Source organism: Zeus faber (assembly GCF_960531495.2).
Source record: "Zeus faber genome assembly, chromosome: 20".
Taxonomy (NCBI): Eukaryota; Metazoa; Chordata; class Actinopteri; order Zeiformes; family Zeidae; genus Zeus; species Zeus faber.
In genome coordinates this window covers 6,723,380-6,739,499 of record NC_137207.1, presented here as the reverse complement: position 1 = coordinate 6,739,499, position 16,120 = coordinate 6,723,380, and the positions used below count along the sequence as shown (strand labels likewise).

At 44.1% G+C, this 16,120-nt stretch overlaps 2 protein-coding genes across 4 annotated transcripts in view; one reads left to right on the top strand and one right to left on the bottom strand.

Annotated features, from left to right (window-relative positions):
* Nucleotides 1-1,062: 1,062 nt before the first annotated feature.
* eif2ak1 (eukaryotic translation initiation factor 2-alpha kinase 1) overlaps nucleotides 1,063-16,120 on the bottom strand; it is a 39,801-nt gene continuing 24,743 nt past the window's right edge. For all 3 annotated transcript variants that reach the window (XM_080021845.1, XM_080021846.1, XM_080021847.1), the window contains 7 exons: nucleotides 15,720-16,065; nucleotides 12,068-12,170; nucleotides 8,326-8,432; nucleotides 2,221-2,341; nucleotides 1,911-1,990; nucleotides 1,585-1,818; nucleotides 1,063-1,496 (listed from right to left, as the gene is read on the bottom strand). In XM_080021845.1, coding sequence (XP_079877971.1) covers nucleotides 1,380-1,496; nucleotides 1,585-1,818; nucleotides 1,911-1,990; nucleotides 2,221-2,341; nucleotides 8,326-8,432; nucleotides 12,068-12,170; nucleotides 15,720-16,065 — 1,108 coding nt within the window. In that variant the 3' untranslated portion in view covers nucleotides 1,063-1,379. The remainder of the gene's footprint in view (nucleotides 1,497-1,584; nucleotides 1,819-1,910; nucleotides 1,991-2,220; nucleotides 2,342-8,325; nucleotides 8,433-12,067; nucleotides 12,171-15,719; nucleotides 16,066-16,120) is intronic.
* Nucleotides 3,821-8,195, top strand: LOC307246062 (ankyrin repeat domain-containing protein 61-like; the record flags this gene model as incomplete). Its single annotated transcript, XM_080021857.1, has 5 exons — nucleotides 3,821-3,970; nucleotides 4,272-4,366; nucleotides 5,373-5,517; nucleotides 5,612-5,812; nucleotides 7,563-8,195. 5 exons carry the CDS (start codon nucleotides 3,821-3,823, stop codon nucleotides 8,193-8,195), a joined length of 1,224 nt encoding a protein of 407 aa, XP_079877983.1.

The window sequence follows — 16,120 nt, the reverse complement described above, 5'->3', positions numbered from 1 at the left end:
TCCGTACGTTCATGTTGACGCACACGGCACACCGACACGTGTTTACACACACACACACACACACACACACACACACACACACGTTGGTGTGTCGATATTGCCATGTTACGCTGAAAATAATATTTACAATTGAAGTGGATTGTTGTTAAACCTAGTAAATGTATGGTCGTGTTTCTCAAATGGGGATACTCCGAAAATTAAAATGTTAAAAAAAATATTGCTTATATACAACATAATAAAAACAACATACGGCGCACATAAAGTACATTGTGTTGATTTTTAATTTTTTTTTTCTCCCAATGCCAGTCAAAGGGGTACTCAGCTGAAAATAGATCTTTGAATAAAAAGTTATCTTGCTCAAAAAAAGTAAGCATTTACCACTGGTGTATTTAAATCGAGGATATATATATTTTTTAATACAAATAAATAAAGCATAGGGTACCCACAAGGCTATACAAATGATACAAAATAGTAAAAAAAAAAAAAAGTGTGGAGCCAACATTTTTCTTTTTGCATAGATTTTGGCGATTAAAGCGTTAACCATTCCACAATCGATACATTATAACACTGGTCTTGCATCTTGGGGACACATGGGAGATGGGAATTATTCATCCTCGTTGTAATTAAGTGCACATTTAATATTGTGCCTACTTTTATAATAGTAAAGTTGGCTGCACTACTCTTCCCCCAGTTTTGGAGCCACAGACGTAAAATATAGCAAAACCACCGAATAAATTGGGAATCGCCGGCTATTACTTTGCGGACTACTTACAAAATACTCCACTTGTCTAGAAGTGGCAGAGAAATGTAGTCGTCGTGGAAACAAGCCGGCTTCATGTGATGTCATTGTGACATCAAAGCCACCCCCCTCTTATGAAGCGAGTGTTTGGAGGAGTGAATGTAGTGTGGGAGGAGAGACGGGGAGGAGCACACAGGGGTGTGAAGTACGAACCAACCCTCGTCAAATGATGAGGGTTGGTTAGTGGAGGAGCTCCATCCACTAACCACCCCCCCCCCCCCCCCCCCCACACACACACACACACACACACACAGATGAGCTGCTGCCATCACTCCACCATAACAGCCCCAAAAGAAGAAGTACAGCCATTTTATGCACATCAATATTTTTTGTCTTATTTACCCCATTCCTTCAAACTTCCCCCCATATTTCCAACAGGGGAAAACTGTGATCTTTATCTCAGGCATTCTACAAGGCAATAGGATAAATAGGTTTTATTATAAAGGCCGTTCGTTCTACCTCCACATACGGGTTAAAACGACACATAAAAACACGATGAGCCACACTTTCGATCACCACACTTTCGATCACTCACACCGTCAGGTATAAATATATAGTTCCACAGTCTGTTGAGGGGTGGTCATTTTGGTGAGAGATGGCCTGCTTTTTGTGAGCTCTGGAGGTGACTGATCCGTCTCCGGAGTTGAGCGAGCTCCTCCTCCTGCTCCTCGACCCGTTGCTGCAAGCCAAGAATAACCTAAGAGAAGTGAATTAGAATTTATAACACCGTAATTACAGTCGGCATACACGACACCATTTGGACGTGCCAGTCTATTCATACGTACCATGTCTTTCGAGTGAAACAGTTCACTCTGCAGGAGTTGTGTGGCGTTGGGCCGGACGCACGGGTCTTGACTGGTGAGCTGTCTGACGTGATTTGCCAGAAGCGGCCATCTGCAGCAGAAGGACTCTGGGAGTTTTCCGCCTCGCAGGTCATCCAGGGTCCGCACCCGTTCCATCTCCGTCCCAAAGGGCTGGAAAAGCTCCAGGGCCAGCACTCCTATGCTGTACATGTCGGACTGGGAGGGCGACACCACGAAGCACAACAATCACACTCCCGTCTTAGAGTGGTTAAAAGGCATTTTAATAGCGAATTCCATCTTAAGCTTACCTTAGAATCGTAATGGGAACCCACTAATTGTTCCGGTGCTGCGTACACAAGTGTACCCACACCTGTAGTATGTGCAGAACCTGAAAAAAAAAAAAAAAAAGACCAGATTGTTTTGTCAAACAGCAACGTTGCCACCTACTGTTGATTCTAGGAGGTACACAGAGAGATGTCTTTAGAGATGTCCTTACAGTTCCTACATTCTACCTCACGGTTTCCTTTCAATGTGGACATTTCATTCACAACCATATATTGTTTATTGAACACACATATCCCTAATCAAATACGTAAGAGCCAATTAATTTGGGTTTACCTGAATCATTGGCGGCAGAAGGCAACGGTCCGGGGTCATCTAGTATAATATCTTTGCAGGCAAGGCCAAAGTCTCCAATTCTAACTTGGCTGTCATGTCCATGGAGGAAAATGTTCCTAGGCTGGGAAATAAGATACAAAAGAAAAGTTAGCACATGGGTTGATTTTATTTTGGGTGTCATGATAGTAAAATCCAAGACTCCATTGGAATATAAAAATGATTCGCTGAGGAATGCTTATTCTTACCCTGTTTTTAATTTATTTTATTATTTTATTGTACTTTGTAAATGCATTTTGTTTTGCTTTTATTGTCACTATCTAATGGCCTTATTTTAATGTAAGGCACTTTGAGTTACACGTTGAGTATAAAAGGTGCTATACAAATAAAGGTTATTATTATATTATTATTATAAAACTTTAAAAACAAGTGAACATTATATGAATAGTATATACACTGATCAGCAACAACATTAAAACCACTGACAGGTGAAGTGAATAACATTGTTCATCTGGTTCCAATGGCACCTGTCACGGGGTGGGATATATTAGGCAGCAAGTGAACAATCAGTTCTTGAAGTTGATGTGTTGGAAGCAGGAAAAACAAGTGTAAGGATCTGAGCGACTTTGACAAGGGCCAAATTGTGATGCCTAGACCACTGGGTCAGAGCATCTCCAAAACGGCAGGTCTAGTGGGGAGTTCCCAGTATGCAGTGGTTAAAACCTACCAAAAGTGGCCTGGTCTGATGAATCAAGTTTTCTTCTACATCATTTTGGGGGGTTAGGGTCAGAGCCGAAGGAGCATCTGTGGGATGTGCTGGAACAACAAGCCTGATCCATGGGGGACCCACCTCACAACTTACAGGACTTAAAGGATCTGCTGCTAACGTCTTGGTGCCAGATACCACAGGACACCTTCAGAGGTCTTGTGGAGTGCATGCCTCCACGGGTCAGAGCTGTTTTGGCGGCACAGGGGGGAGCTACACAATGTTAGTGGTTATTAATGGTGGTTTTAATGTTGTGGCTGATCGGTGTATGTGAGGTTTTAAATTCATGTCCCATTTAAATGTGAGACCCTACTACTTCTTCAGGATTAACGGACCTTTACACCGTCTGTGTAGATTCTCCACCTTCTCAGATAAACCCTCTGAGGTAGAATGCAAACATAGCCCCATCTATGCAATGTTTGCATCAAAAACATGTGGATGGGGAAATATCAGGTATAATCAAATGTGTGAAATGTCATTCTGGTCAGGATGTTCTTTGGTTCTGACAAAAAATGTTACTCAAATGTGGCACCTAACTTGAGTAGACCCCTCTGTGATAGTATGTTATCAGTCCCCATTATTAGCCTCAAACTCAAGTCTGCAGCGTTATCAATTGCAACATAAAACACATGTCAAAAAAAACCAAAACAGGAAATGCAAAACCTCAAAGACGGCAACAGCCAATAGTTGAGGAAACAAAGTGAGCTGGATGGAATTGGTAGGGCCCGACAGTTTGAGTAGTTCCTCCTTCAAGTCTGAAACGAGAATGACCAGCTTTTAAAACCACCGGGTGCATCCTGAAGGGCTCCACGCAGCTCAGAGGGTGCTCGCCTTAGCATGTCAGAGGATCAAGATGAAACTGAGGGGGATATAACCGCGAGCGGCACCTCGTCGTACGACAATGAATTCTACGTCGCAGTCATGGCCGACGATCGAGAGCGCGTCAGCTTTATTTCCAAAAAACACGGGTGCAACGTTGTCATCAGGGTAAGAGAGGACAGAGTGATAAAAGTCATGTGCAAGGTAAATAACCACACCCGAGTGGAGACTAGGTTTGGGAGACGACACAAAATTTGGAAATGTTACATGGACCTGCTCAGCTGCAGTTTTGCGGCTCAGAATCAACCAAATAATAAACTCAAAGACAATATTATTTAGATTCTCGAGTAGCTATATTTTACCGAATTTGCAATAGAGAGCTTTAACAAACAAAGTGGCTTCGTGTATAGTAAATAAGAGTACTTGCAATCCTTGAGTACCTGTCGTGTCTTGTCCTGCGCTGCCTCAGGCACATACTATTCTCCCTCTTCACTTGGCGGCCTCTTTCAAGAAAGTTGCGAGCCTGAAGAGCCTCCTGTCGTCGGGGGCGGACCCTGAGCTAAGGTTGGTCCAAAGCAGGTTTCCAAAACCAGGTTTCAACGAGCACTGGCTTAAATTTGCATTATTTAACACGGTGTAGGGGTGGAGTTCCGTAAGTGCACGCCTATCGAATCCCATGTTATCCACCTTTGATGCTGCACTGCCCACGTTAGCTGCATGGTGGCATTTCTCTTTTTTTTGCGTGAGAGGTCAATATTATTTTTTACCTTTTGCGAGCCTTTTCCATCAAAACACTAGAAAAAGCTACATGGAAATGTTTTTGTAAAGAGCTCAATCAATTAGAATGTGTTTCATATGATCCTACATTGTTTCAGAGATTTTCTATTGATCAGGAAAACGTTTTAAATTGAAAGAACATATATGTAACACGTAGAAGTAATGCAACACGTCACACTGACCAATTTCAACACATCATATTTCAATTATTAAGTTATTTATGGCAGACTACTATAAAAATGTTTTTATACCTTTCAATTGTATTACTAAGACTTCGTTTAATTTAAAGTGTATACAGAGTTGGAGATCATAGGACATATCGTGAGACAGTCTTAACAAGAACAACATGCTATGTCATTTTTAAACAAGTAATAAGCAGAAATCACAAGGGGTTTTTTTCCCCACACAGTAACTAATAAAAGCATTGGTGGTAGTTTCAGACATAAAACTTACTATTAAACCATGTGTTCAAAAAGATTGAACTCGCTGTTTTTAATACCCCCCCCCCCCCCCTCTACAACATCGACTCGTCCGGAATGCTTCGCCACGTAGCCGGTGTAGCAAAAAAAATGCCCCGCCCTGTGCCCGTACGCAGCAGGGCCAACACACTTGGTGTAGTTCCCGCGTAAGATCAGGAGAAAATGAGCAAGGTCGCTTATTGTGAGAGACTGCGGTCGGGGACAGTTTAAGTGGCTTGGAGGAGACACATTGTACCAATGCATATTCCTACTCGTCCAACCTGTGCTTCAATGCCTCAACAAACACTTTGAATTCTTTCCATAACTACCTTAAGGGACCAACGCGGTTACAACGCCCTTCACACGTTGATCTCCTGCTGGGGGGGGACCTTCACAAACCTGCAAAAGCCTCACTCTGTTCCCCGGGCCGAGCTCTGCCTGCGCATCCTTTGCGAGCACCGGGCCGACGCCAACGCGAAGGTGACCTCTTCCCGCCTTTAGCCTTCAAGTCTAGAGTGTGAATTGAGGCTAAAGACGTCAACGTCATAAAGACTGGTATCTGGGTCCCGTCCAGGTGGAGGACAGGAGCGAGCAGACCGCGCTGCACATGGCCGTGCGCTACACCGCCCTGCCCGCCGTCTCCCTGTTGGCCGCCTATGGCGCTGACCTCAACGCCGAGGATACAAACGGGATGACGCCGCTGCATGTGGCCTCTGTGATGCTCAAGAAGGATTTCATCACCAGCTTGATTGGGCTCGGAGCGGACGTCAATATGGTGAGTGTTTCCCCGTTATTTTTACTTCAGTGAAGTACACATTTTTTTCGCAATTCAACTTCATCATTAAAGCTAAGGTTATTAAAAAATCAATACAGAATAGTACTGTGATTTTTTCCCCACAATATTGTATCTATACTCTGCGCCAAGAATCTTTTTTTTATTTCCATTTAGGGCTGTGAGATATAGGACGTGTCCACACTAATGCGGATGAATTTAAAAACGCTGTTTTCCTGTAAAACCTTTTCGGTCCACACTAGTGTTTTCACAGAGTTTTCAAAAAGTTGGCCGTCCACACTGAAACGCTGCTTCCGTTTCTTCAATAAGCATACACAGGAAAGTTGCAGCAGCAACGACGGAGAGGGTTTACTTTGTTTACGAGTGCAAACAAGCATTGTTATCCTAATGCATTTAACATCTAGAGTCATTCTCATGTCAAAATCACGATCGAAATCTTCATCCCAACCCTGATTCATCCCCGGAGAAGCGTTTTCATTATTTTTTGACCGGGAAAATCTGTTGAAGTCGGACATATTTAAATCACTCCGGTCATGTCTGGTGAAAACAATTCCCTCCAAGCACAATTTGAATGAGTGCTGGGTGGATCATTTTGATTAAAAAAAAAATCCACGGATCTGTCCATTCCCTCGATTGGCAAGCTGCAACGGAAAGCCAATCAGTTTGGATGATCTTTCACCTCTGACCAATCACATTTGTTGATGATCTGTCCCTCATGGACAGGTTGTGCTTGTGAAAAAACACATGGAACGGAGACAGAGCTGCAGCGTCTAGAATGCTGAGGAGAATGATGTCGTTGGGACACATGCATCCATAGTTTGGCGTTTTTTGGATATTTAAGTTCCGACCCAAAGCAGACGGTAAATATTCATTGTGTAAAATATGTCGACAAGGCGCGCAACACCACAAACTTTATTATCTATTGAGACCTACTTGCCATATTTTGTTTTTGATTTGATAAAAAATTTATTTTAGTGAAATGTTTATTAACGGGGCTGCACTTGTTACTTATTGTTCACAAACGGAAATTATTTTATTTCAAGAAGTAATATCCGTAATATTTATTTATAAAATGGCATTTACTGACCGGACTGACAGATTTCATTTTTAATATTCAATAAAAAATATTAGAAATCAACATGCCTTGATGATGTCATTCTCTGTATAACCTGCTTATCAATTGATTTTAAGCTCAATAAACACAGATAATATTTGACTGGAATCTCTCCCATTTGTCTGGGAGATTTAAATCTTCTAGGACAAGTTCACCAGCACCAAGTTGCTCTAAAGAAAACTCTGCCTCGGGCTCTGCAAAAACAGTGCAGTCAGTAATCGTCATATTCATACACAGTACTGAAATGGCGCACTTGCTTAAGTTGAACTTTTAAGTTGAGACACGCCAAACTAACTGAATAACTTGTAATCATGGAGTTAAACCAAACAGTACTGAACACATATAAACAAATTGGTCGTCTACCGTCGCTCAAAGGCTCCTGATGCATGTTGATGTCATCACGTCAAGTGTTTTAAGCTCCGTGTGGACGGAAGGCCAAAACTTGCGCATTTTAACTTGCTTCTTTGCAATACTTGGTGTACTGCAAAACATAAAGAATCGGGATATTAACGTATCGGGACCCAAGTATCGCAATAATATCGTATTGTGATAATATTGGATCGTGAGATCCCTGGCAATTCCCGCCCTTATTCGTAATGTTGTTGATATTCCGTCCAGGCCCTGAGAGTAAGTGGGAACACTTCCCTGCACCTGGTCACCATGGCGACGGCCATACAGGGCGCTAAGAACCGGGAGGCCCACATCGGCTGCCTGGCCAAGCTCCTGGACAACGGGGCCGAGGCGGACGCCATGAACAAGAATGACCGGACCCCACTGCACGAGGCCTGCAGCATGGGCGAGGAGGAGCTGGCTGACGCGCTGCTGTCACACGGCGCCAACGTCAACAAGATGACGCGGGCGAAGGAAAGTTGCCTGTTCCTGTTCCTGAACCACGCGGCCAACCTGAGGGAGACGTCGCTGCTGGCTAAGCTGCTCTGCCTCACCTCGCCGCTGACCATCTGCAACAAGGACGGCCTGCTGCCTGCATCGCTAACGATGCCCTGCTTCTCCCAGCAGCGGGAGCGGCTGCTGGACCTGACCCACTGCGTCAGCACCCTCAAGGATATTTGCAAGCGTCACATCTATCTCAGCCACTGTGGGAAAAGGCAAGAGGCGTGCAAGAGGTTCCTGCCTGCCAGGCTCTACGACTTTGTCTTCCACTACTGGGAGAACCCGCACTGCATCTCGTTCGTGGCTGACGACAAAGTCAGACCCTCCGGTGGCTTGTCGATCATGCCCACCACAAACTAAAGCTGGCTGTGGGAGTGGGTGCGGAATAGCACTTGACCATAGCAGTCAGCAGCCGCGACAATGAATGCAGGACATGAATAAGTTTTTACCTCTACATTTTAGCCCTCGCTCGATCAGAAAAGCACCTTACCTTCAAGTCTCTGTGCATGATTCCCCTGGAGTGAATATATTCCACGCCTTCAAGTGTTTTCTTGAGCAGGCTGAGTGTGTGCTCCGCATCCACAAAGGCATAAGGACCTGAAAATACACGAAAAAGCACAACTTTTGGTTATATCTTCGGTTTTAATGCATGTATTTTATAAGAAAATTTCAATTAATAAGACCTTTAACTATAAATCCAGGAATCTCTTGTCTGTGTGTGTATGCATGTCTGTCTGTGTCTATGTCCTTTGATTATCTCAACAACTGTTCGTCCGATCTACGTACTTCACACTCAGCAGGTCTATCACTGGGAACCCAAGATTGTACTGTGTCGAATTTAGTGTAATTTGGACATACGACGTGAAATTTGTAATATTACTAAAAACAAGCGGAACAACACGCCGCTCAGCACTGTAAAGCAGACGAACGAAGGTACCGGGGGTGGTGGAGTGGGGTGCTTTGTGACATCATCATTCAATTCCACTAAGCGGGGCAATTTGTGACATCATCGTCCAATATGTGAAGCACGAGATACATGCAGCGATTGAACAACAATCTCTATGTCTGTACTCTGTATGTATGGCTGTGTCTTGACAAACGTTCATCCGATCTACTTCACACAGGTGTATTGCTGGAGACCCAAGGACGTGCAGTGCCTAATTTGGGGCAACTGGGACACGCGACACGCGTAGAAAGTCCTAAATTTCGGATGTAGTAGAGTTAAAAGAGTATATTACATTAAATATCAACATGATCCAATGTATCATTCTATATATATATACACACACACTGCTCAAAAAAATAAAGGGAACACTTAAACAAAACATCTCAATGAATGAAATATTCCAGTTGAAAATCTTTATTCATAACATAGTGGAATGCGTTGAGAACCAAATAACATAAGAATGATCAATGGAAATCAAAATCAGTAACCCCTAGAAGTCTGGATTCATAATCAAACTCAAAATAAAAGTGGAAAAATCGGATCACAGGTTGATCCACCTTCTTTGGAAATTCCTCAAGACAATTCAAAATGGAGGCTCAGTAGTGTGTGTGACCTCCACGTGCCTGTATGCACTCCCTACAACGTCTGGGCATGCTCCTGATGAGCCGACGGATCTTCTCCTGAGGGATCTCCTCCCAGACCTGGATCAGGGCATCACTCAACTCCTGGACAGTCTGTGGTGCGACGTGGCGTCGCTGGATGGAACGAGACATGATGTCCCAGAGGCGCTCGATTGGATTCAGGTCTGGGGAACGGGCAGGCCAGTCCATAGCATCAATGCCTTCGTCATGCCGGAACTGCTGACACACTCCAGCCACATGAGGCCGAGCATTGTCATGCATCAGAAGGAACCCAGGGCCCACTGCACCAGCATATGGTCCGACAATGGGTCTGAGGATCTCATCCCGGTACCTAATGGCAGTCAGGGTACCTCTGGCTAGCACATGGAGGTCTGTGCGGTCCTCCAAGGATATGCCTCCCCAGACCATCACTGACCCACCGCCAAACCGGTCATGCTGGAGGATGCTGCTGGCAGCGGAGCGTTCTCCACGGCGTCTCCAGACTCTGTCATGTCTGTCACAAGTGCTCAGTGTGAACCTGCTTTCATCCGTGAAGAGCACAGGGAATATGCCAATCCTGGTGTTCTCTGGCAAATGCCAATCGGGTTGCACGGTGTTGGGCTGTGAGCACAGACCCCACTTGTGGACGTCGGGCCCTCATACCACCCTCATGGAGTCTGTTTCTGACAGCTTGAGAAGAAACGTGCACATTAGTGGCCTGCTGGAGGTCATTTTGTAGGGCTCTGGCAGTGCTCCTCCTGTTCCTCCTTGCACAAAGGAGCAGATAGCGGTCCTGCTGCTGGGTTGTTGTCCTCTAACGGCTCCCTTCACGTCTCCTGGTGTACTGGCCTGTCCTCCATGCTCTTGACAATGTGCTAGGAGACACAGCAAACCTTCTTGCCACAGCGTGCGTTGATGTGCCATCCTGGATGAGCTGCACTACCTGAGCAACTTCTGTGGGTTGCAGACACCGCCTCATGCTACCGCTATTGGTGAGGGCACTGGCAAAATGCAAAAGTGACCAAAAATCAGCCAGAAAAGATAAGGACATAGAAATGGTCTGTGGCCACCACCTGCAGAACCATTTCTTTTTAGGGGCTGTCTTGCTCATTGCCTCTCATTTCCACCTGTTGTCTGTTCCATTTGCACAACAGCAGGTTAAATGGATCCACAATCAGTGTTGCTTCCTAACTGGACAGGTTGATATCCCAGAAGTGTGATTGACTTGGAGTTACATTGTAATGATGTGTTCCCTTTATTTTTTTGAGCAGTGTATATACACACTCACCAGCCACTTTATTAGGTACACCTTGCTAGTACCGGGTTGGACCCCCTTTTGCCTTCAGAACTGCCTTAATTCTTGGTGGCATAGATTCAACAAGGTGTTGGAAACATTCCTCAGAGATTTTGGTCCATGATGACATGATAGCATCACGCAGTTGCTGCAGATTTGTCGGCTGCACATCCATGATGCGAATCTCCCGTTCCACCTCATCCCAAAGGCACTCTATTGGATTGAGATCTGGTGACTGTGGAGGCCATTGGAGTACAGTGTCATTGTCATGTTCAAGAAACCAGTTTTAGATGATTTGAGCTTTGTGACATGGTGCATTATCCTGCTGGAAGTAGCCATCAGAAGATGGGTACACTGTGCTCATAAATAATAGTCAGGTATGCTGTGGCATTTAAACCATGCTCAATTGGAACTAAGGGGCCCAAAGTGTGCCAAGAAAATACCCCCCACACCACCTGAACCCTTGATACAAGGCAGGATGAATCCATGCTTTCATGTTGTTTACACCAAATTCTACCCCTACCATCTGAATGTCGCAGCTAAAATGGAGACTCATCAGACCAGGCAACATTTTTCCAATCATCTATTGTCCATTTTTGATGAGCCTGTGCCAATTGTAGCTTCAGTTTCCTGTTCTTAGCCGACAGGGGTGACACCCGGTGTGGTCTTCTGCTGCTGTAGCCCATCTGCTTCAAGGTTGGACGCGTTGTGCGTTCAGAGATGATATTCTGCATACCTTGGTTGTAACGAGGGGTTGTTTGAGTTACTGTTGCCTTTCTATCGTCTCAAACCAGTCTGCCCGTTTCCTCTGACCTCTGACATCAACAAGGCATTTTCATCCACACAACTGCCGCTCACTGGATATTTTCTCCTTTTTGGACCATTCCCTGTAAACCCTAGAGATGGTTGTGCGTGAAAATCCCAGTAGGTCTGCAGTTTCTGAAATATTCAGACCAGCCCGTCTGGCACCAACAACCATGCCACGTTCAAAGTAATTTAATTCCTCTTTTTTCCCCCCATTCTGATGCTCGGTTTGAACTTCAGCAAGTCATCCTCAGCATGTCTACCTGCCTAAATGCAATGAGTTGCTGCCGTGTGATTGGCTGATTAGCTATTTGTATTAACAAGCAATTGAACAGGTGTACCTAATAAAGTGGCCAGTGAGTGTATACACACACACACAGACAATTCTAATGAAACAGTCCAGATTTTTCGACAAAAAATAAAGTAAAAACATTTTCTTTTATAAAAATTGTCAGATGTAAACAGATGTTATGTGTAATAAGACAAAAATAATATTGCTGAGTCTGCACAAAAATTTGTGTCTGAGTTGATGTGGTATTTTGTGTGCGTGTTGTATTAGTGGAATTACATTTAGAGGGCAGCTCCTCTTGGGGCCTGGCGTTCCTCTCACAGATCCAGTCCTTCAGTGAGCGCTCGCAGAGCTGCATCTGGATGTAGAGCATCAGGTGGAACTGCACGCACACGCGCACACACACATACACACACACACCAGTAAGAGGGAATCAGACAAGCCAAAAACCACACCCCTTTATCTCTGCATGTGTGTGTGTGTGTGTGTGGGGGGGGGGGTAGTAGGGATATAGAGATACAAATACAGATATTGACAAGAATTTGAGTCATTTTGTTTGTGAAATTTGACTTTGCCTGGGCAGATGCCTTACTTTTAAGATGCTTTACTTAGATTTTTTTAAATAGTCATCGGCAAAGTACGGGTGTTTCGCTCATAAAACCACCATAAAAAATGTCCGAAATTAATTGACGCACATATTCAGAGAGAATGCAAAATCATTTGTTTAAATATTAAAGTAATGCCTGCTATATGGCCCACTTAGTTGTTTTTAAAACATATTATTTAAGATTTTTTTTATGTACTTTTTTTCTAAAATAAATAGAAAATAAAAATCATTACTGTAAAAAAAAAAGAAAAAAGGGTGTTACGGTAATGAATGCATTTTAACTAAGCATAAAATGCCGAAACACAATGACAACTACATCACTACATTCCCTCACTTTTATTCCTAGTGTTTAAAATAAAAAACCAATTCTTCAAAAATATGAAATACTACATTATACAATGTACATGATTTTTTTGTGATAAGATAAGCGCAGAAAAAAAATGTAATTAGAAATTTTATAGCTGCAGAGGCAGCAAAACACGGGTCCCTTATTGAAACCAATTAGAAATGTTCTAGTTCCCATTAACATCCGTTCGTGCTGTCACTCTTTACATCAGCATTGCGTCTAACGCAGCATAGGCTCACGTAATGATGTGGTCATACGAGTCCTGGTGTCATGCAAAATTACTACGATAAACTGATACACTTGTGGCATGTGATAACTTTATCCTAAAAGTTAGAAGGTGGCTGTCTATGACCTGTAGTCCAGAGTCCTCTCTACAGTTTGTATGTTACAACTGGCTTCAATGCAGCAAAATAAGGAGGGCCACAGCACCGGGTTACATGCGAACAGAATGCCTTTATGCAGTAATAAAAAAAAGGGCAAAAAAGAAAAAATATCATTGAAAAGTCCCGCCGACATCAAGCAATTAAGACGACACACACACACACACACACACACACACACACACACACACACACACACACACACACACACACACACACACACACACACACACACACACACACACACACACACACACACACACACACACACACACACACCAGCGCGATGAGAGTCTACATTACGTAGCTTGCACAGAGCGAAAGTGCATTCATAGCCACAATCTGCACATACATAGTAAATTGGATGATGATGTCACAAGGGGTCGTACTTCAAAAACTCATCTCGCTCCACCACCCGGATGGAAATTTTAGAACCTTGGCGTGTGGGCGATCTGCGAACGTTCGGCTACTTCCGGTCAGATTTAAGCGATTTTTAACTAATTCCTGCTCCGTATTAGGATCGATATGGATGAAACTTGAACCATGAGATTTCTGAGACGTCCCGGTTCTAAAAGTTGTCCCTGTTCCAGACACTTTTAGCCTGAAAGGTGCCAAGGGAAATAATAAAAATCCGAACAATAGTAATAGTTTAAAATGTGGCCAATATATTGTGTACTTTAATATTTCAATGAATTATTTCACAGTCTCTGTGAATATGTGCGTCAATTAATTTCAGACATGTTTTAAGGCAGGACCAATTATTGATGTAACAGATGTAACAGGAGTTGGGAAAAAAAACAGGATGTAAAACAATGTATTTATGCGAGACTGGAAGATATAAACACACCCCTCACCAGTCTGCACAGACCTTTGTATCTGAACACACTTAAAAAGATGAGAGAGGCCTGTTATTTTCATCATAGGTACACCTCAACTATGAGACAAAATGAGAAAAAAAAATCCAGAAAATAACATTGTCTGATTTTTAAAGGATTTATTTGCAAATTATGGTGGAAACTAAGTATTTGGTCAAGTATTTGGTCAATAACAAAAGTTCATCTCAATACTTTGTTATATAGCCTTTGTTTGCAATGACAGAGGTCAAACATTTTCTGTAAGTCATCACAAGGTTTTCACACACTGTTGCTGGTATTTTGGCCCATTCCTCCATGCAGATCTCCTCTAGAGCAGTGATGTTTTGGGGCTGTCGCTGGGCAACACAGACTTTCAACTCCCTCCAAAGATTTTCTATGGGGTTGAGATCTGGAGACTGGATAGGCCACTCCAGGACCTTGAAATGCTTCTTACGAAGCCACTCCTTCATTGCCCAGGCGGTGTGTTTGGGATCGTTGTCATGCTGAAAGACCCAGTCACGTTTCATCTTCAATGCCCTTGCTGATGGAAGGAGGTTTTCACTCAAAATCTCACGATACATGGCCCCATTCATTCTTTCCTTTACATGGATCAGTCGTCCTGGTCCCTTCGCAGAAAAACAGACCCAAAGCATGATGTTTCCACCCCCATGCTTCACAGTAGGTATGGTGTTCTTTGGATGCAACTCAGCTTTCTTTCTCCTCCCAACACGACAAGTTGAGTTTTTACCAAAAAGTTATATTTTGGTTTCATCTGACCATATGAAATTCTCCCAATCCTCTTCTGGATCATCCAAATGCTCTCTAGCAAACTTCAGACGGGCCTGGACATGTACTGGCTTAAGCAGGGGGACACGTCTGGCACTGCAGGATTTGAGTCCCTGGCGGCGTAGTGTGTTACTGATGGTAGCCTTTGTTACTTTGGTCCCAGCTCTCTGCAGGTCATTCACTAGGTCCCCCCGTGTGGTTCTGGGATGTTTGCTCACCGTTCTTGTGATCATTTTGACCCCATGGGGTGAGATCTTGCGTGGAGCCCCAGATCGAGGGAGATTATCAGTGGTCTTGTATGTCTTCCATTTTCTAATAATTGCTCCCACAGTTGATTTCTTCACAACAAGCTGCTGACCTATTGCAGATTCAGTCTTCCCAGCCTGGTGCAGGTCTACTATTTTGTTTCTGGTGTCCTTTGACAGCTCTTTGGTCTTGGCCATAGTGGAGTTTGGAGTGTGACTGTTTGAGGTTGTGGACAGGTGTCTTTTATACTGATAACGAGTTCAAACAGGTGCCATTAATACAGGTAAGGAGTGGAGGACAGAGGAGCCTCTTAAAGAAAAAGTTACAGGTCTGTGAAAGCCAGAAATCTTGCTTGTTTGTAGGTGACCAAAAAATTATTTTACCGAGGAATTTACCAATTAATTCATTAAAAATCCTACAATGTGATTTCCTGGATTCTTTCCCCCCATTCTGTCTCTCATAGTCGAAGTGTACCTATGATGAAAATTACAGGCCTCTCTCATCTTTTTAAGTGGGAGAACTTGCACAATTGGTGGCTGACTAATTACTTTTTTGCCCCACTGTACATACGGTCATACATATATGCAGTGAAATGTCATGACACCCAGTGATTACTCACAATAAGCTCTAAAAATACTAAAATGTGAACAACCACCCCGCTCTGTTCAACTGTTATTTCCCCCCAGGGGGAAGAAGCGTGTGGGGCCCTTACCTCTTTTGAAGACATGGCTGTTTGTTTGTCGGCCCACTGCTGACTCAGGACATCCACGCGGGTCTTGTTGTCGTTGGGCCCCGGCTTCCAGCCATCGGCTGCCTCCGCCTGAGCTGAGTCGCCCCAGCCCAGCGCCGGACAGACAGAGCTCCTTTCCGCCGGTGTTGGTTGACCCAGGAACACGCAGGGCACGTAGTACTTCCGAGGCACCGGGGCCAAGGCTCCAGGGGGTGGCACTTCCTCGGCACTCTCGGTTTCTGCGGCAGGGTTCGCCTCTTTACGACCGCTGCTCTGAAAGACGATCGAGGAGCCGCTGCTGCTGCTGCCGTCGAGGCTTTCGTCTGAGCTGCAATGATGACACACAGGGGGAAGGACTGCAACAATATGCATCCCGCAACATT